At 38.1% G+C, this 21,056-nt stretch overlaps 1 protein-coding gene across 3 annotated transcripts in view; it reads left to right on the forward strand.

Annotated features, from left to right (window-relative positions):
- LUC7L2 (LUC7 like 2, pre-mRNA splicing factor) overlaps positions 1 to 18,263 on the forward strand; it is a 30,085-nt gene extending 11,822 nt beyond the window's left edge. For 2 of the 3 annotated variants that reach the window (XM_009086569.3, XM_030237915.2), the window contains exons 3-10: positions 8,048 to 8,146; positions 8,991 to 9,101; positions 9,763 to 9,906; positions 10,960 to 11,136; positions 13,172 to 13,263; positions 14,103 to 14,132; positions 15,082 to 15,276; positions 17,237 to 18,263. In XM_009086569.3, coding sequence (XP_009084817.1) covers positions 8,048 to 8,146; positions 8,991 to 9,101; positions 9,763 to 9,906; positions 10,960 to 11,136; positions 13,172 to 13,263; positions 14,103 to 14,132; positions 15,082 to 15,276; positions 17,237 to 17,429 — 1,041 coding nt within the window. In that variant the 3' untranslated portion in view covers positions 17,430 to 18,263. The remainder of the gene's footprint in view (positions 1 to 8,047; positions 8,147 to 8,990; positions 9,102 to 9,762; positions 9,907 to 10,959; positions 11,137 to 13,171; positions 13,264 to 14,102; positions 14,133 to 15,081; positions 15,277 to 17,236) is intronic. The other variant, XM_018910011.2, reaches the window with a different exon arrangement.
- Positions 18,264 to 21,056: the final 2,793 nt, after the last annotated feature.

The raw sequence follows: 21,056 nt of genomic DNA on the forward strand, positions 1-21,056 counted from the left end.
TTTTGTTATCCTTTGGCACCAGGGGAAGTAGGTACTGAAAAATCTGTGTAAAGGGATTTTTTGAAGTAGTATTGTGTATCAATGTATATATAGTTTTATTTTGAACTGTTTTGTCCATTACTGTCCAGACAAAATGGGGGGAAAGGGAGAACAATGTATTTCTTTTCACCCATCTGTTAGGTTGGATGGTGCTTTGGTTATGTGGTGAGCCAAATTACTCCTGCTTGGGACATACTGGTATGCTATCAAAACTTACAAAATCATTGGTTAGAATCCACAGGAAGAAACTTGTTAAAGATTCATTTGACAGCTATTCATTGTGGTCCAATTTCTGTAAACAAAGATTTCTGTATCAGCTGTAAGTAAAGAAGTGTTTATTTTCAGAACTGTTAAAGTCATAGGTATCATGCAGTAGCATCTCTTACACTGTAGGTCAGTCACGTAAGCTGGGGCAGCTGACACAGTTTAAGTCCTCAATGGAAGTTTTCTTCAGCTTCATACCAGATTTTGCTGCAGCTCTTGGAATACTAAATGAAACTGCTTCTTTAGAGAATATCAGTCTTTTCCTTCCTCTTGCAATTAGTCATCATACCAGAAAATGTGTTCCACAGTGTAAATCTGGATGCAGAAAAGCAGTGACTAGTTTAATCCTTTTAGTGGGAGTAGTAGAAAGGGGACTCAAAAGAGACAGACTTTACCTGGGCTGTGTGATGTTCTGCTGTTTACCTGGTTGTAGATCTACAGGAATGGACTTTCTCTCTTAACAGCAGTTTTTAAAAGGGCAGGAAGCATGAAGTCTTACTGAACAGTTTGTCACTGATTTAGAAAATGACTGTGGAATTTTCTCCAGAGTTCTGTTAGGAAGATCTTGATGCATCTTCCCATTCAAGACCTATAGTAGAAAAAGCTGAGTGACTTTTTTTAGTTCAAATCCCTGAATGTTCCTGAAAGAGTAAGTTCTCTGGGGACATTTGATGAGGTTTAGTCTCTATATTGACTAGATAATCAGTAAAATACTGGATATGAATTGCCTTTTTTGTGTGTGTCACAAGATGATCTACAGTTCCTAGGTACTGTTTATTACTGTTCCTGTGTGCAAAATGCAGACTTCTATACATCTCTAGGCCACCCACTCTTTCAAACCACTCAAGAAGGACATTCACAGATAACACAAGACAAACAAAGTGACTCATATGAGTAGGCCCTGTTATTTTGGTGTGTTCTTTCCCTTAACGGCCAAATTCCCAAAATTCTGCATAGGCTTTGATTTCCCTTGGCGATAAAAGCCCATGTCCCTCGGGTTGCAGTATGTGTTGGTAAAGGTGTAGTGTGTTTATACATATATTTTTTAGGGATTTTATTTATGGATATGTTTTTGTGCTAAGACTTGGAAATTTCAAGTCAAGCAGTGAAGCTGTTTTTGTGTTAATGATCACTTGGACACCACTTTGAGCTGAAAATTTTACAATAAGAAATTAGTAAGACTTTGTAAACCCTGGCTGATGAGACAGTGAATAATTTTCCTTCCTACAACTAGCAATTTTTTTTTTTTTTCTTACAGGGTTAACACTCTTACTTTTATGATTGCGGTCTTTTCGTTGTTTTGGTTTGGGGTGGGTTTTTGTTTGTGGGTGTTTGGGTTTTTTCTTTACAAAAAAGTTTGTTAATCCATATTCTGACATTGGGGACTGAAGCTGCATGTGTAGGAGTCAGATGACTCCCTCATAATGGTATGAATCTTTTAAGCAGTGTTTTCTGAATGTAAAGAATAAGATATCTGTGTTTCTCTGTCTTGTATGTTTCTGAATGATAGCAGAGTACTAATGAAAATGACAAGGTGGGAAGATTTAAAACTAATACCTTTAATAAGGCTATTATTAAGTAGCAATGTCCTGAATAGGTATAACCCAGTAGCTGTCTTTGAAAATCCCAACACTTCTGCATTGATCTGGCTTTCTTACCAACTTGATGGTGCTTCCCTGATGAAAAAAGTTTCACAAATACTATACATGGTCTTACAAACTATGGTTCAGAAACTCTTATCTGCTCAATGAATTAAGTTTGTGTTTATGTGTATTTATTGAGGGGAAAAAAATTACTTTTTGCATTTTATTTATTATAGACCTGAAAATAGGCTCTGTTGGCTCATCCTGCAGTTGAGCATATCTTTATTTGCTCCTAAATTTATTGCATGGAGCTCTTCGGGGCTCTTACTGACTAAACACCACGTTAATCAAGACCGTGGTATAGCAATATACCTGAACACATTGCTAACTTTTAATCTTATTAGCAGTGGAATTCAGCTCCAAATTAAGATATCTAAATTTAGATTTCAGCTGAGGAGCTGGGTGTTGAAGCTTGCACTGAAGTCAGAAGTTTTCTAGGCAGTGGAGCCTAGAAAAAGCCGGAGTTCACCTGCCCATGGGTATCCCTCTCACGGTGGGCTGAACTACTGTCTCCTTTTACTGTATACGAGAATTTTGGATAGTTCACCCATGTGCAGATAGATGTTAGTAAGGAGTTTTAATCTGTACCTGTTTTATTTGCCAGTAGTCCCACTGGCTCTGGAGCTCTTTGTATGCTTAAAACTTGTGGTTTGGGGTGTGACTGATTTTATGCTGTACGTCTAGAAAAAGCATTGGAAGCTGTTAGAAGTCATTGTGTCTGAGGGTATCAGCTTTTCAGTTCAGGACTGATTTGATCATGTGAACTGCTTCAGCTTAGCAAATCAAATTAAATTAGGCTTGCATAAGCTATCTCATTTGAAGCCTTCAACCCAGTGGTGATGAATTGTGAAGTGCACTGCTGTCCTCTCAAAGGGATCGTGTCAGTCTCCTGAAAAGTATTCTTAGTTTCTTTGGCCAGCACCAGGAAGGTGAACTGATTGTACCACATTCCATTTTAAAGGGTTTAATTTATTGAGGTGGAGGGCGGGGTTGTTACTTTCTACATGGTTATCAACCTCAGTGTTAATATATTTTGTAGTCAGGCTAGAAAAACAAATACAATATAAGCAGTGAAATAGCTCATTTAATAAGAAAGACTGCTGCTAGTTTTGGTAGTGATGATTTATTTTAAGTTGAAGTCTTTAGAAATGAGAGTATGGTTACATGGAGAAATGTCTTTTAAAGTATTATACTTCAGAAGATACCTGGAATTCAGTGATTACTAAGGACTTCAACTTACTAATTTCTGTGTCTTTTTTTACTGAGCATTTCTTTCCTGCTAGTGAAGTCCTACAAAAGTTAAAACTGTTAGTGGAGTGAGAAGACTTAAATCCCCTTCTAATATGTGTTGCTTACAAGAACGGATGGGTTTTATCACAAGTCTAGAAATCTGTTCAAAAACAAATTGATAGCGCAGCTGAAGAATGAGTTCCATAATAAGGAAGATTTCAGCAAAGAGTCTGTCTTCAGCTTCTTTTTATCAGTAGTAAGTGTTCTCTTACAGACCCTGGTAGTGCCATGACAGTTTGATAAAGGAAAAGATCTGGTTCCTCCAATATAAATTTTTCAGTAATGTCAGCTCTTTCTAAGCAAACAAACAAACAAAAAATTCTTCTCTTGCTGAATGTGAACTGCTTTGGTATCTTTATATCTAAAAAGAAACATCTACATAAACACTGCCCAGAGTAGTTTCTTTGAAAAACCTGTCACAGATACCTGCTGGTTTTAAAAGTATTTGATAGTTTGTGCTCCTGTGTCACTTGGCTCAAAATCAGCCCTTTGTGTTTTAAGTACCTTTAGCCTTTCTGTGCTCTTTCTGCAGTCTGTATAGAGTATATTCAGGAATCAAATTTCTGCTGTCAAAGGAACTTGTAGCAGTTGTAAAAGTGCCAAAATGAGAATTTTGCTGTATGTAGGTTGCTCAAGAGCTGAAAAGGGGCAGAAAAACCCCACCTTAATTTCATGTTCCAGAAGCAGCATCTCATCAGAGTTTAGTTTCCTATTCAGTTATTTGTCTGCTACACAGAATGCACATTTATTTTGCAAATAAACTCTACAGATGCTCTACTGCTAGATTCTTGGCCAGCTCTTCCTTGTTAACTTGTAATTAATTCATGTGTTAATTTTTTTTAACCTGATTTGATTGAAACAGCACTATGCAAACAAAATGTAATCCATATTTCTTTATTATACCAAAGAGATTGTATCCATTTTGTGGATGGGATGACAAAAATTATTCCTAAATCATTTCAGTACAAAGTTTTGTTTTGTTTTTAATGAAAGAGCAGTTTTTTAAACCTCAGCTCTGGGAAATCAATCAGCTTTAATGACCCATCTAACAGTAAGAAATAAAAAAAAATATTTTAGAAAGTGTTCAGCAAGTACTAGAATGCACTAGTTTCTTAAGTAGAACTCAGCAATAACAAAAGGATTCCTGATATCCTGCTTTATATGTGGTTACCTAGACTAATCTTCAGCAAAAACTTTCATTTGCAATAAAGAGTCTCCAAATATATAGGCTTCTCTTCAGGTTTTAATCTCAGTAAAAGTGTAGAAAACTGCAGAAAGACCCAAAGCATGGCTTAGCTCACTCAGTGAACTTCAGTTATGTCTGGACTGGGGACTTGGATGATTTCACCTTTCTTTACTTGTGTTGTTCATCTGAACTGCTCTGTAAATCACTTTTAGGTAGTGTAATTCCATCTGAAAGTCAGTGTATTGACAGTGAAAAACACTGTGTGTTCTTTTTAAGCCTTCCATTAACTCAGTGTCTGAGCATGAGTTTCCCTCTTAGCCATCTTCTATTTCAAATGTGATTGATCTTTAAATGACAGACTACCGATGCTTATTCTTTGCCTCTGGGGAGAGAGCATGTCTTGGCACCAAATTGCAAGGTGCACTTGTGGAAAAGGAAAATACTGTATCTTCTGTCCATTTTCATCTGCTGTCCATCTACTTTGCAGCTACCCATATCAGCCAGATTATACTGCAGGCTGCTCTGTGCTTGTTAAGGTTCTCAGCAGTCATGATCCAGCATAGGCTATTGACAGAAATGAATCATCCCCAAAATGAGTTGTCTTTGCCTGATGTTGCATAACTTACACCAGCAGAAGTGCTTTTTAGCCTGTTACTGCATTTAATGTGCAAACTTATTTAAGAGTTTTAAAAGTGATGGGGTTTTTAGATCTCTTTACATTGGGGTTTGCTAATGGAACTTTTTTGAAGGACAGTTAGTGGTAATATTTCTGTGAAGACTTTCAAAGGATTACCCAAGACTAGTATAGGCTGTGTTGAGGAGCAGTTCCAGCAATTACATAATTTTTCAGCAGCAAAATTATTGGTAAAGAATCCTTTTCTCTTGTACCTGCTTGTTCTTGCTCCTTGTTAGGCCACCTAAGTATTTATCAGGCCACCCTTTTGGGTCATAAGGGGGAAGGGGAGCCAAAATTTCTTCTGTTCTGATTGAGGCATCTAACAAAAAGGAATCATAACATACTCCTTGCCCCCCAAAATTTCCACTAACATTACTGAAGTTTTTCAACAGCTTTTGAATTAGCCATCTTAATACTGTAAGAGACCCCAGCTTCTTAAGTTCACTACTGTGTTGTCCCCTCCATACTCTCAGCACATTGTTTGTATGGCTGCCCAACAAGTTGGACAAAGGTACGCTGCTGAAAAATTTGCCTCTCTGTTTGGTTTGCTAAGATATTTTTTATTCAGTCACTGCCCAGATTGTGTTCAACAGTACAGGCACGTGTGCCAGCATGGAGTGGCACAGCACAGGGATAAGGGGAAGACAGAATGTTTCTCAGTAGTAATGCTGGCTCAGACTAATTAGCATCCTTTCAGGATTTGGATCTACAATTCCCAGTAAGAGGCAAAGAAATCAGAAAATGTACTGTTTTGTGGAGGTTGAATCCAACCCAAATAGAGAGAAAGAAACATAAAACACATGTAAAGTGAACAGCCTGTCATGGTAGTGTTATGTGAATTCTGGGGGGTTTTTAGTGTGTGATGGAATTTTATTTCATGCATTTATTCAAAGTGTATGCAGATTGCAGGTTAGAATAGCAGGGAGTTTTGTGTGTGGTGGATGTGTTTCAGGCTTTTTGTCACTGTATTCAGACCTATTGAAGTGTGTCACTAACCTTATCTATGCATTTGTAATTTCAGTGCCTCACTTCCCAGAGAATTGTCCTTGAGTTTTACAGTTTTAGCCTTAAAGACCTTATTCAGTACAAGAGATGAATCAGCATTAAGTCACTCTTTTCACAATTTTAGGATAATTTTCAAGTGCCTAATTTTCAGATGATTTTTTAAAGTTCTTTCACGTTGCTCTCCTAGTATTGAAGTACTTTCCTGAAAAAATACTTCAGTTTAAATAATGTCAGCATGACTTGGAAAGAGACCTCTATAATGCATTGCTCAGCTTCAAGGTCTTCATGCATTTGCATCAGTTAACAAAATTGCTGAGGTCCTGTATAGTTGCAAAAGGAAAAGCTCATCTTTTCCTTTATCGTTGCAGTCAGATGTTCCCTGCTGCAATCAGATGTTTTCCGGAAAACAGATTTGTGGTAGCCGAAGGGGATTTAAATAACTGCAGTTTATAAAAAACCTTTTCAATTTCAAAATTCTTTATTTTATCAATGTGTTTTTTTTCCTCTATCTGAAATTTCTGTATGAAATAAACCAACAGCTTCCATAAAAATTACTTTAATGGTTTCATTGGAAGTCTAAGTGACAGTTTGAGAAGACTAAAATAATTGGGGTTTGTTTATTTTACTGCACTTATGAAGCTTTAATTGTTTACTTAAATCCAAGTATTTTATTAAAAACGAGCAAACAAAAACCCAACAAAACCCTCACTCATTTGGCTTGCAGCATATTCTGAGTTAACATTCATCTTCTGTTTACAAAATTCACAGTGGAAGTTATTAATTATTATAGGTTTGGATTTAAAATTGTTATTTAACTACAACAGTAACAACTTTTTCCATCAGAGTTCAATTTTCATCATGTGCTTTCAATGTTAAGAAAGGATTAATTGTTCTTAATATTAATTGAGCGCTGCCTTAAGAGCAGACTTAACTGAAACTGCTGGTTTTAAGTGCTGTAAATACCAGTTGCTTCCAGTGATTCTACATCAGCCTGTGCTGTTGCAGAGAGGCTGCTTTGGGTTCATTCAGTGTTGTTTCCATTACAGATTGGTTGGGGGTGGTGGTTTGGGGTTTTTTGGTGGTTGTTTGTGGGTGGAGTTTTTCAGTTTATTTTCTGTCAAGTGCATGTTGCTCTGTCACCAGACCAGACCTGCCATGACCAGATTGAATTAGAATTTCTTACTTTGTCTCTTACGCAAAATTCAATTTAAAAACAATAGTTGTTACACAGTAGGATTCTGGGCACTCTCCTCAGTGGCATTATATGCACGATAAATGATGCAGCCTATTTACTTTTTACATTGGTGCTTCCTTCCTGCCCCTTCTAGAACAGTTTTAGATTACAAGTGAAATATCTGTACTTTTTCTTCCCTGGTTCTTGAACATAGTCCAACATTCAGCTCATCTTCCCTCAAAAAATGTTTTGCAGGGATTTGATTTTTGATTGTGTTACTTGAAATGCTTCAAGAATAAAAGTGCTGCTTAAAAAACAATGCTGCTGTGGTTGTAGCTCTTTCAGGTGATGAGTATAATGGAAACACATTATCATGGAATGTGTGAACAGGTTCAGGTCAAGAATTTGACCATTTAATTGCCAGTTATTTTCATGGAACTTGACTCTACTAAACTGTTTAAGTTCAGGACATGATGTTCCACTTCAGTCACTATTTGAACTTCTAGTAAAACAGCATTTTTGCAGGACATCAATGATACTTTGTAATGCAAACAGCCATCATGATAAGAGAAGCTGTTCATTCTCTCTGTTATTATTTCTTGATTCATGCATGTCTATCAAAGACCTGGTATAATCTTATAGCTTTGTTAAACTCTCATTACTACAGGGGAGATGACTTGCTTCAGAATATTTGACAGTTAAAGAAAATGCTACCCTTATTCCTTGTAACACATCCGAAAAGTTAAGTCACATTGCCTTTGTCTTTTCAGAGAATGGACCTTGGAGAATGCCTGAAAGTGCATGACCTGGCATTAAGGGCAGACTATGAAATAGCATCCAAAGATCAAGATTTCTTCTTTGAGCTTGATGTATGTATTTTGCCTTAATGGTTGAGAGAAAGCATTAGTTTGTGTACTTAGGTGGATAAATGGAGCAACAGATGTCGTGTTACAGACTGAAGGAAGGCTTTTGAAAAGCAATTTTATGAAGAGGCAGAGAAACTCTTGTCACAGTTACATGAAAGATACTTGCCTCTTCATGATTATATGCTAATTTGTGTTGGTAGTCATCTCTAGGTAGAACTGTTAACAGCCTCTCAAATAAATCTGAGTGCTGTCTTAGTGTTGTCAAATAGCAAGCAAATACTAAAGCTGTGTATGCATGCTTTGAAGAGAGTTTTAAATTCTACAGTTAACAAAGAAAGTAATTTGATATTGGAGATAAAAAATCATATCCTGAGCCTCCATACACTATAGTTTGTTTTGAACTCCCAGCTAGGAAGTTAGTCTTTGCTAACACAAAAGGGTTTGGGTTTTTTAATTGTTATTTGGAGGGATGGTTAATACATGTATTTAAACCCTAGTGAAAAAAGTTTCAGTATTGCATGTCATGGCCAGATGAAGTGATCCTGAATAGCCTTCCAAGAATTTTAATGCCACTAGAAATACTCACTACTACTACTTCTTCTGTCTTAAGACAGATTCACTTCCAAATTTCTTCAAATACTTAGAAACTATAGCAATGTGTAGACTATAATTTTTTAAACCATTTGTATGAATACGTGTGATTAGTCAGCATAAACCGGTAGATTATAGTTTCACTAATCACTAATAAAAACTTGTGAAAGTGAAGCCTTAATAAACTGAAGAAGCCTTACAGCTAATTTATTTATATTCTTGATAGCATTGATCCTTGTTCTTACTGATGTTTTAGGCAATGGACCACCTGCAGTCATTTATTGCAGACTGCGACCGGCGGACAGAAGTGGCTAAGAAAAGACTAGCAGAAACCCAGGAAGAGATCAGCGCTGAAGTTGCAGCCAAAGTAAGCATGGCAGACAAGTTACTGCTGTCTTTTTGGAGGCCAGTTTTTCTAAGGAGCCAGTTTCAAGTTTTGAAAATGTATCAAATCTGAGAATTCCTACTGAAGAGGGGGAAAAAGTAATAAATTTTCTCTGTCCTTCCTAAAATTGCCTTTAAGGCACAGAAGAGAACAGAGGGGAGAGACCTTTCTGATGTTTTTGACCTCAGGAAACTTGACTCTGAATCCATGTTATAGAAATGTTAGTAATTCTTACACTTTTTGATCCAGCCTTCATCTATAAAGTAAACAAAATCAATGTCCTTTTCTCTGTATCTTTTTTGAATGAAAAACATACAATGTTTCTGCATATATATGCAAATGCTAGGAGAAATGGTTGTAGAAATATTAATTTTTCAAGACTGCTGTGGATAAGTGTGTATTATTTGCAGTTTGCTGAACAAAATCTTTTTTCTGGAATTTTACATAGGCTTGGTAACTTGGCCTTTTTCTGTGCTCTTTGCAGAGAGGCATTTTCTGTTTCGGTTCTAACTGGAGAAGTTCTCTCTGTATGTTTCTTTTAATTCTGTCCTTCTAATTTTGCATATCATAACTCAGTAGTAGTTCAGATTGTTCTCCATAATTAAAAGTATTTCCTGTGTTAAGCCTTTCCTTGTCTTTCAAGGCGGAAAGAGTACATGAATTGAATGAAGAAATTGGGAAACTGTTGGCCAAAGTAGAACAGCTCGGAGCTGATGGGAATGTGGAAGAATCTCAAAAAGTAATGGATGAAGTGGAGAAGGCTCGGGTAAAGAAGAGAGAAGCAGAAGTAAGTTGATTGTGTAAGGATTGGGGGATGGCGAGGGCAGGGTCAAATATTAAATTGCTTGGCCTCTGTGTAGTGTAAGACGTCTTACGTCTGTCAATTCCTTAGCTAATTGCTACATATAAAACTAAAATTGCTTTGTGGCATCTAGTTAAAGTTTCTACCCTTCAATACACTCCTATACCATTAAAAATATATATTCCTTCCACAAATTATGCATTTATCTTAGTTGGGCTGTGTTGGTCAGTTGTATCTGTGGATATTACCTTTGTGGCTGTTATGGGTGCACTGACTTAGCTGGTTTGGTCTCATGGCTCTTGCAGTGGCATCCCTGTTGTAATCTCCTGCTGGAAAACTTCAGGGAAGTCATCCATTGTCCTCACTAAAACAGAGTTCCTGTCTTGTGTATCAGGAAAGTCAAAATGATCCTTGTAATGTTCAGGTGACAGAACTCACCAAGAGCTTTTCCATACTGTATTACACAAAGATACTGAAATTTCTAGAAACCAGTATCTGCAATTGTTTCAGTTGTACCAGAAGGATTGCTGGCAATTGATGACAGGTCTTGCTGATCTGTCATCTGAATGTCTTTAGGTAAATTTTGCTCAGATAATGTGTTTAATTAGTGTCTAAAAAGCAGGTAAATTTCTCAGGAAACTAATGCTGATCTAAATGGGGTTTAGAATTAAAACTGGCATTATATTTTCGTAATATGTCAACATCGTAATTGTAGTGTTTATGTGTTTGCATTGTTGTACATGAAAAAGTATGTCATCCTTCTATGTAATATAATCTTAAGATAGCAATTACCCAACTTTTTATTTTTTTTAATTTGCAGAAACAGTTTTGATGCCTTGCTTTTAAATATGTTCAGTTTTCAAAATAAGGAAACATGCTCTGTATCTTAGTGATACAGTTGAAATATGAATTGTGTGAATTAACTAAAGGGTGTTCTGGTGTACATTGAATTTGGTTATTTGTAGTGTATCTTCAGTAAAGTATCATCCTTGTGTTTGTGTGCATTTTGAAGTAACAGCAAATGTTTTTCTTTTGTAGGAAGTATACAGGAATTCCATGCCTGCCTCTAGCTTTCAGCAGCAGAAGCTACGGGTTTGTGAAGTGTGCTCAGCTTATCTTGGTCTTCATGATAATGACCGACGACTTGCTGATCACTTTGGAGGAAAATTACATTTGGGATTCATTGAAATAAGAGAGAAACTTGAGGAACTCAGGGTAAATCGTTATTACATTTTGTGTGCTCCTACTTAATTATTTGCCGGGCAGCCTTAATGGAATATTTCTTTCACTGTGTGTGATTATTTTTCATATTGCTTTAAACTTTGGGAGTTCATTAGCCTAAAGCACTAAACATTCTAATTTAGCATCAAATATCTCGATAGATTTGTAAGATGGCCTCTTTTGCACTGAGGTGGCTTAAAACATGCATTCAAAGTAATGCATCTTGGGAGCTAAAAACTTGAATCTCGTTTTAAAATGGAGAACTGTATTTTGAATGAACAACAGCAATGTTGAAACAAGTTACTCTATTTACAAATTCTATATTTAGCCATTACAGGAGATAGCCAAATGAACTTTGCTTTTGGCCAGATGATTGACTAAAAGGGATAAGGAGACTCTTGACAAGAGCATGGAGTAAGGGGGATGATAACACTTGGAAAAGTTTTCCAAAAAATGTAAAGAAATGCTTGAAACTCAAACAACCTGCTGTATGGGGAATGACTAAAACTCAGTTTGTTTATTTTACCTGGATGAAGATTAGGAAATGATTTTGAATAGAATCCACAACTCCAGGCTGTAGCTATCCAAAATGGGAATAGCAAATTATGTATATCTTGAAGTCAGAAATAATTGCTATAGGGAAGTTGCATGTTCTCTGTAGCTTGAACATTAGAAATCCAGTTGGAATATTATATCCTATCTTGACCAGAAATCATATGCCAGAAGAAAGACTTACTGGAATGATATTCTGGACCTCTGGTTTTCAAGAGGATGGATTTGAACACTAATGCCATTTATGACCTTAATTTATGACAGGTTATGGAGTTCACAGTTCAGTTAAGCATTTTAACTGTAGAAATCACTAAAGACAGTAGCTAAATTGGTTGAATTCCTAAGAGCAGAAATTGCTGCTACTGGATTTGAATAAATTGACTGGTTTATGTTCTATAATATTCCAGCTGTTTTGCATGGATACTGTGACTTGCCCTTCGGAGAGCCAACTCTTCCTGTTGATGTTGCCAATTTAGGATCCTAACTATAGCTGGTGTAACTTAAATCTTAGATTCCTAGAACAGGTCATGTGTACTTCCTCTCATCCCTCCATGAAATTATGCAAAGAGTCACTTGAACAAGAAACCTTGCTTGTAGTTAAATTGCTGATGTTGTACAAAGAAGTATAGATATAATTTGACCAAAAGGGTTGAAATAACTATTTATTTACATCAAATGGAACAAAATATGCATGGATAACTATTTCACATTCCCAGAGCATCAATAAATTAATCTTTCAAAGTGCTTTGCTGATAAAGAAAGAAAACAATAACTATCCCCTCCTTCCTCAGAGCTCTCCTCAGAGATCTAATCAAGATGCTGCTGGGGCAATTCCACCTCTCAGAAGAAGGTCTTTACACAGAGTTGAATTTCTTGCATCATGTCCAGAAGGTGGCAAGACTTGGGTTTGGCCAGATCTCCAGTTGTGAGTTCCACATCTGAGGGCCCTCTACTGAGCGTGCCTTGTCCCCAGTAGTAGTGAGTTCACCCTGGGGGCTATCAGCTGAAGCATCTGCTCTAACTTTATCCCACAGTCATAATACAGAAACAAGTAGCCTCAAAACTTAGGTGTTGGCCCAACCAAGTCCTTTAAGAAGCAATTAACTCTCCCGGTTCTGATTCCTTTCTGCCTTTCCCCAGTGTCCAAAATATGATAGGATTGGCATGGAAACTCTCACATTAAAGGCATGACTTACTGTTCTGAATTCCCCTTTAATAAAAACTTAATATTTAACTCTGCATATTTCAGGTCTTCGTGTAAAACCCACATGCAGCTCTTCTGCAATAACTTCTGTTTCTTCAAGAAAAAAAATAAAATATATACATACATACTGAGGAAGAGAGTGGGAATAATATACACAAGGGAAAGGGGATATGCCTGAGGGAAAGAACTGAATGTTAACTGTCTAGATTATTTTTATAGCACCTTCATTTGAGAAATCTTTTAATGTAACTTAACATATTCTTCTGTTTTCAGAGGATTGTGGCTGATAAACAGGAGAAACGAAATCAGGAACGTCTGAAACGTAGAGAGGAGAGGGAAAGAGAAGAAAGGGAGAAACTAAGGAGGTAGGGATGTGTTTTAATTGCATGTACATTATGACCTATTTATGTTTCATAAGAAAACTGATTCAGTTCATACACATTTCTAAATATGCAGAATTAAAATAGTTTGCATTCCTTGGAAACTTAAAGGAGTTGAAATGAAGTTTCATTCTAAATCTTAAAACATGGAATTGTTCTCATAAAAAACATTTTTAAAAACTGCTGATAGTATTGTCTCTAGATATTTGAGCAAAGGGCCTTGAGGATAATTTTCAGGCATGTACCTTGTTTTGACACCTGGTAGATGTGAGCTTACATGCACATGAGCTCTTTGCATCTCTTAGCAATTTTCTTCAGAGATGTTAGAAATTTTTTTTACTGGAAGCAGTTCCCTGTTCTTCTATGGAAGAGTGGCTTCCAGGCCTGGCGGGGCTGGAGGGGAATGGAACCTGAGTTGCAGTTCTCTTGACATGAAGTTTCAGAGGTTAACAGTGTGAATTTCTGAAATCTGTTGCAGTTTGGTACTATTTGCCTATCAGGAAATCAGGGAATACTGACTTCCCCAGAAGCTTTTTCTGTGGGAGGGATGCAAGGTAAAAAGCTGGTTAGATAATCTTCTGGGCTTCTAGTAGAGTAGTCTCAAAAATAAATTTAAAAAAATCCCAACCAACATGAAACAGGGATGTGTTTCCTGATACATGTGTTAAAAAGATGTTGAAATCAAATAAAAGGCCTTTAAGTACTTGCTGCTAAAGCAAGAAGTACAATAACAGGTCAGTTAGTCTGGTTTATTATTACTAAATTGCACTTTATTTGATAGTGAGATTCTCCTAAGAAAAATTACTATTTTCCATTTATTTCAGGTCCAGATCCCACAGCAAGCATGCCAAAAGGTATATAAATCTGCAGACAAGGAATACCAGCGGTGAAGTTAGCCTTTCACAAGCTGGAACATTTTAAGACTGTCTGGCACTGTTAGTTTAATGTCTGGCACTGTTAGTTTAAGAAGTCCATCTTTACAAACAAAGCTTTCTGTTACATAGTCATCTCTCTGTGTGTTTGTACACTATTTATCACCATGCTACTCAGTTTATACATCTACATCTATTTTGTGGCTATTACAATGCAGCTTCATGTCCCAAATAACACTTAAAACACAGAGAATTGCTTTTTCTTTACAAAAGCTTCTAGCTAATATCTTTAAATGAAAGCCCATGTTTTCAAAATCCCTAAGCACCAGGTTAACTCATCAGATCACCCATTAATAGTATGAGTGTAGTTTCAAATCTGCACAGTTAAAGGTCACCAGTGAGGTATGATTGCAAAGTGATTTGGGGAGGGGGGGGAAATAAGAAAATGCCAGATTTGTGTAGTGTTTAGAACCTGCCAGATTAGTTTTTTTGTTGTAGCTATGAGGAACTATATAGTCCAATTTTTAAAGAACATCATAACACACAGATTCTGGCAGATGATCCCTGTCACTGCATCATTAAGTTCTTCTTTCCCTGATACAGATACTAGTTTAAAATGTAAAAAGAAGAAATTTTTTTCATATTTTTATTTGCTTTCAGGAGCCTGAATTTGCTATGCTGCAGCCATACAGTTATGAATTAACTATAAAATTGTCTGCATTAGTCAAAAAGAAGTTTTTGTAGGCCTTCTAATGTTGCTTTCCCCTGTCTGTTTGCCTGTGAATCAGACACTGCAATGGCTCTGAACACTGCAGGCCATTCATTCTCTGTACAGATGTGCTCTCATATATAGAGTGTGTAATGTTCACAGCACTCTGGTGAGAGTGGCTGGGTGAGAGCAGTGTGTGCTGTAATCCCTCCCTGTTCCTAGGTCTAGGTCCCGGGACCGCCGCAGACACCGCTCTCGCTCAGCCTCGCGGGAACGGAAGAGACGGACTCGATCCAAATCCCGGGAGAAACGGCACCGCCACAGGTCCCGCTCCGCCAGCCGCAGCCGGAGCCGCAGCCACCATAGAAGCAGGCACAGCTCCAGGGAGAGGAGCCGAGAGCGCAGCTCCAAAAAGAGGTGAATGTTGCCCGAGAAATAAATGGCTTTTCCCAACACACAGTGAGAATTTTCACACTAAATTAAGTTTATGCTTACCACTTGGTAATTTCAACTCATTTTGAGTCTGTCTCAGATCTCAGTTACAATTTCAGCATATTTATGATTTGACACACCAGAGTGCTTTATTCTCTACTTCTTTAATATATCGGTAACAGGATTATATATTATTTCTGTTTTGGATGAGTGCTACAGAGTATTGGTGTCAAGTTGATACCAGTTTCATGCAGCATAGAAAGTGAAACAAATGATTTTCATTTGAACCCAGGGATATCGGCAGTCATCTTACTGTCAATGCCTTCAGGTTTTCCCTTGGGCTCTTGTTCCCAACACCCATCTGTTCTGAACTGCACCAGATAAAAGTAGGTTTAGGTATGCCTGAAAGTAAGCTTCTTGCACTGCATCTGAAGATTGTGCTTTGCAAGGATCTCTCATGGAAAGATTACTGCAGGGGGCAGGCGGGGGCTGTTGCTTTTGAATGATTCAGTTGTTGACTTTTTTACATGAATGAGGAGAGCATAACTTAAAAGGGTTGGGGTTGTACAATGAGGCATTTGGTAGGGAGGTCTGCTCATAAACAGGATTCTCTTGCATAGGTTACCCACTGTGGCATACTTCGAGAGCAGTTCAGTGAAAGGGTGCCCAGTCTTAAAACCCTGAGACTGTTGACCTACAAGAAGATAAAGGTCAGGTTTTGAAGGGGCCACACATGCAGAGCTTACAGTTCAAATTATTTCAGGAGTTAAATCATAGTTACTTCTGCAGGGGACTTGGGCACAAGGTACTTGATGAACCATTGTACTAATTCCAGGATGAGGCTCTTATTTGGCATATAGTTTCTCTTCTTCTGTGACATGTAGTTTGTGGAATAGGGTAATGCCTGTGGATCCCAGTGTTTTTTGCAAGTACTAAGTCTTGCAAAACACTACATTGTAGGGAAAGTGATCTTTTCAGATAAGCAACTAACGTGAAAGGTCACTTCTTTGTAAGCTTACAAAAGGAAATTAGTAGAGGAGCATTTTGCAGACCTTATTTTTGAAGCTTGGAGGTTAAGTGACAGTAACTTTCTATAAAAGGAGAGAGTACAAACTCACAGTCCAGAGTACCAAGTTTTTCAACAAGAAAATGACTGGCTAGCTGTTAAAATTTTTCTGTAAAAATCTGTATTAGAACATTTTGTGATTGCAGGACATGGTAAAATACAGATGGAATGTTTTTCCAAAACAGACCTACGTGCATCTCTAAGGGAATATAGAGGAGGATGTCTAATCCATTTTTCTCTCATACAGGTAGCTAATTTAGTTCAAAACTACCTCGTTTGTTTAACAAAACAGGTCTTTTCTGCCTCCATCATAAAGGTTTTCAAAATGCCTATTTATCAGAGTAAAATATCTAAAAAGGAACACTACCCTAACCTTTCAAAGTCACACAAGGGTTAATTCTTATAACAAAATATGGTTGTAGAACAGATTCTGGATTCGGTTTGTATTTGTCATATAAAGCCTCCCTTCCAGAATTATGCAAGTTTATTTCCCACTGCTTTTAAGCAAATTCTGGTTTTTAAATGTGTTTTAAAGTTTGTAATTTATAGTCCGAGAAAGGCTAGACACTGATGAGAAAGTTCCACTCAACTCCAGTTAATGTAAACTTGGAGGTGGAGGCTGAAAGTAAGAGATGTAGTGAAGCACATTGAACTTAATCTGGGCTCTGTAATAAATGTAAATTAAATCCTACCTCAAAGTACTTGTCTTTTAAGTGGGAAAGAGAGAAGGGTAGAATGATTTGGTGTCTTCTCATACACTTCTGTTTATATAAATCTAAAGCTGGGCTGGAAAAAGAAGAAAAATATAAAACCGAAGTTCTGTTCGATAGCTACCAGTTCATGTCTAACCTGAGTTCTCAAATGCACTGCACTTTTCAGATCCTCTAAAGAAAGATCTTCCAGAGACAAAGAGCGCTCAAGAGATCGCGATCGAACATCCCGTGACAAAGACAGAAGCTCGAGGGAGAGGTCACCGCGGGATTTCAAAGACAAGAAACGTTCCTACGAAAGCGCTAACGGCCGATCGGAGGAGCCAAGGAGCTCAGAGGAGCGTGAAGCAGGGGAGATATAACTGGCTGTATATTCACCTGATCTCTAGCTTCCTATGGAGTTGCATACTTTGGTTTAGTTTACAGTTGTTCAAAGGGACACCAGTGAGCAGTTCCAACACTGATACAACTAGGGTAGATGTACAGTATATAAAAGTGGTTATAACAAAGTCAGAATTAAACCCCATGAAGTCATGGTGCCTAAAGCTGGGTCCTGGACTTCCACCAAGTTGTAAAACTTTTCTGAAAGATTTCTCTTTATTCAGGACAACAGTTTTATGTACCAAGATGCAGATCTCAATGTTTTTAATCTCCTTTCCAATACAAGTTAGTGAACAAATTATATTGTACTACTTGCCTTGGGTGCTTTTGAACCTTTATAAATTCTCCAATTCTGCTCCAGTCAAAACAGCAGCATTGAAAGGTTGTATTTGGGGGGGATTTTTTTTGTTTGCTTTTTTGTAAGAGGGTGGGTGGATGAATATTAACTTTTAAGATTATGTTCCCAGTGTTGGGTTTTATTTTTGTTTGGGATCCTAGGAGTTGATTACAGTGGGAGCATTTAGACAGGAACGTGTGCTGGAGAAAGCGGAAATGTCTTTTTACAGTGCCTACTTAGACTCGGAAATTGAACAGCTGTTGCATTACATCTTTTTTATTTCTACTTAAATTTTGAAATCAAAGCCAGTCCCATATGTACCATTTGATTGGTATGTGTTCAATATATTTGTTTTTTTCCAGAAGGACTCTTTCTGCTTTTTCTTGTGGAGTACATCTTTAATTGTATTAAAACAAACAAAAAAAACCAGCAACAACAAAGAAAAATTAAGAACAAAAGAAATAAAAAAAAATAAAAAGAAACCATATTGTCCAATAACTTAACAAGGATATACTGGTCTGTTAAGGTGGTTAACTTAGCAGTTCAGTCTTTTTAAAAATATCTGTTTATTAGAGTTTTTAACCTACAGATGTGCACTAGGAACAGCAGTCATTGTGCTTACAATCCTGATTATTCTAAAATCTTCAAAAGCAGAAACGTGGAGTCAGAATCATAGAATCCTGGAACAGTTTGGGTTGGAAGAGACTTTAAAGATCACCCAGTTCCAACCCCCCTGCTGTGGTCAGAGACACCTTTCTCTAGTCCAGGTTGCTCAGAGCCCCATCCAGCCTGACTTTGAACCGTTCTAAGGGTGGGGCATTTACAGCTTCTCTGGGCAACCCCTCACCACCCTTACTGCAAAGAATTGATTCCTAATATCCAGTCTAAATCTACCCTCTTTCAATTTAAAGCCATTCCCCCTTGTCCTGACACTACATGCCCTTGTAAAAAGTCCCCCTCCATTTGTAGACTCCCTTTAGGTACTAGAACATGCTGTAAGATCTCTCCAGAGCCTTTTCTTCAGGCTGAACAACCTGAACTGTCACCTTTCCTCAGAGGAGAGGTGCTTAATCCCTCTGATCATCTTTGTGGCCTCCTGTGGGCCCACTGCAATAGGTCCATGTCCTTCCTGTGCTGAGGATCCCAGAGCTGGATGCAGCATTGCAGGTGGGGTCAGTGGGGGTCCCACCAGAGCAAAGCAGAAGGGCAGAATCCCTTCTCTCACCCTGTTGCCCACACTGCGTTGGGTGCAGTCCAGGACACGTTTGGCTTTCTGGGCTGTGAGTGCACATTGCTGGGTCATGTCCAGCCCCGCATTCACCCCAAGTCCTCCTTAGCAGGGCTGCTCTCCATCTGTTCATCCTTCAGCCTGGATTTGTTTGGGATTGCCCTGGCCCAGGTGCATCACCTTGCACTTGGACTTGTTGAACTTTGCACACACCCACCCCTGAAGCCTGTTGAGGTCCCTTTGGATGGTATCCTTTCTTCCAGTGTGTTGACTGCACCAACTTGCTGAGGGTGTCTTTGATCTGAAGGGGTTGCTGTCCATTCTGTTGGATTGAAAGTGTTTTGGGGTATTTAAACTACTCTCACTTGCAAGAATTTAGATGTTGGTACGTTTTCCTCCTTGTGATCACACCAAGTTACCTAGTAGTGATGCATAAGAGCAGTGTTTGTAATGATCTATTGGCATTTCCATTAGGTTCTGCAGCCTGTCTCTCCCTAGTGCAAGTGCCTACGAAGGCCTGCTAGCATCATTGTGTAATACCATTCACTCTGTGCATTCATCCTTGGTATTGTTTCTGTAGCATCTTCGGTATGGTCAGAGCACATGGGTGATAATTCTGACACTGAAGATCATTTAGCATTGTATTGGCTGGCAGTGAAAGCTTGAACAGGACCTTTACACCTTTGCAAGGACTTGGATCCAGCATTGCACATTCCACTTTGAATTCACATCATTTTAAGCTGCCAAAGTGATGATGACAGCTAACTACTTAACCATTTATTTATTTATCCATTTGAATTCTGAGTATGAGTTTCCTTCCTGGGACTGTTTCTTGATTTCCTGGATGGCCCAGGTGGTTGATGAATGGAAGTTACCAGTGTTTGTCCATCTGCTACAGCCAGAGTGTAAGTGCTTGAAAACATCTGTCATCACATAGTTGTTAATGGAATTCTAGTGGTGTGACAAAAGGTGACTGGTCATTTCTAGATATATCTTATATAGCACAAGTGCCAGTGATTACTTTGGAATTCCTTTCTGGAATGATATTCCAGAAATACTTAGGGCTTGTCTCCCCCTGCAGCCAGCAACTAGAAATTTTGTATTGTAAAAAGGGGGAGGAAGGGAGGGTGGGTGAAACTTGCATACTATGACAAAACAGTGCCTAGACTCCACACTAGCAAATTCTGGATAATATGCCATCCATTTTACAAATTATTTTTTAATTTAATTACAAAAGGAGGATTGGCTTTGGGCTTTCCCTTATGTAGAGGAAGTACCACACTAAATGTTAAGCAAGAAGGTATCTCTGATTCCCTCATAAAATAATCTGATTAATTTGTGGAAACACAGGACTGAAGTGCAGTTGGGAAGAAAAAATGAAGATGACTGATGAAACATGATGAAACACACTTAGGATGCAAAAGATTTGGAGCATCTATCAGAAGAGGAGAGTTGTGCCTAAATACAGATCTTCCACTCATCAGAACCCAATGACCTTAATTTCCAGGAGTGCAAAACTTAGGTATTCATCGCCTGTAAATTTCCTGCTGGACAGCTGAAGTGTAGTATGGACTGACCTTGGTTTTTATGGTTAAATAGATTGTGAAATGGAGCTCTTGAGGGAGCCTAGGGGTGCTGTAGCTGAGCATCAACTTTTGAGATCTTGGAAATTTTGCTAATGCAGTTGTAGCTCCATAGCAGTTTTTCTCAAACTGAAGAGGAACAAAATGAGCAGAAAAAGTAAGTTACTGAACTGATTTAAAGTGTTTGAACTTCAGTGAACCTGCATCGTTCCCATATCTCATAATCAGTCCAGATTAGTCAGGGGAGTGCAAAACAAAAAGGTTAAGATGCTAAGGAGCTGGAGAATGGCACATTACCAGAAATGAGATCCTCTCCTGAACATGGAATGGTAGAATTGGTTACCTTGAAAAAGCCCATCAAGAACATCAGATCCACCCATTAACCCAGCACTGCCCAGCCCACCACTAAACCATGTCCCCAAGTGCCATATCTTCCTGCCTTCTGAGTACCCCCATGGAT

This window comes from Serinus canaria, chromosome 1A (assembly GCF_022539315.1).
Source record: "Serinus canaria isolate serCan28SL12 chromosome 1A, serCan2020, whole genome shotgun sequence".
Taxonomy (NCBI): domain Eukaryota; kingdom Metazoa; phylum Chordata; class Aves; order Passeriformes; family Fringillidae; genus Serinus; species Serinus canaria.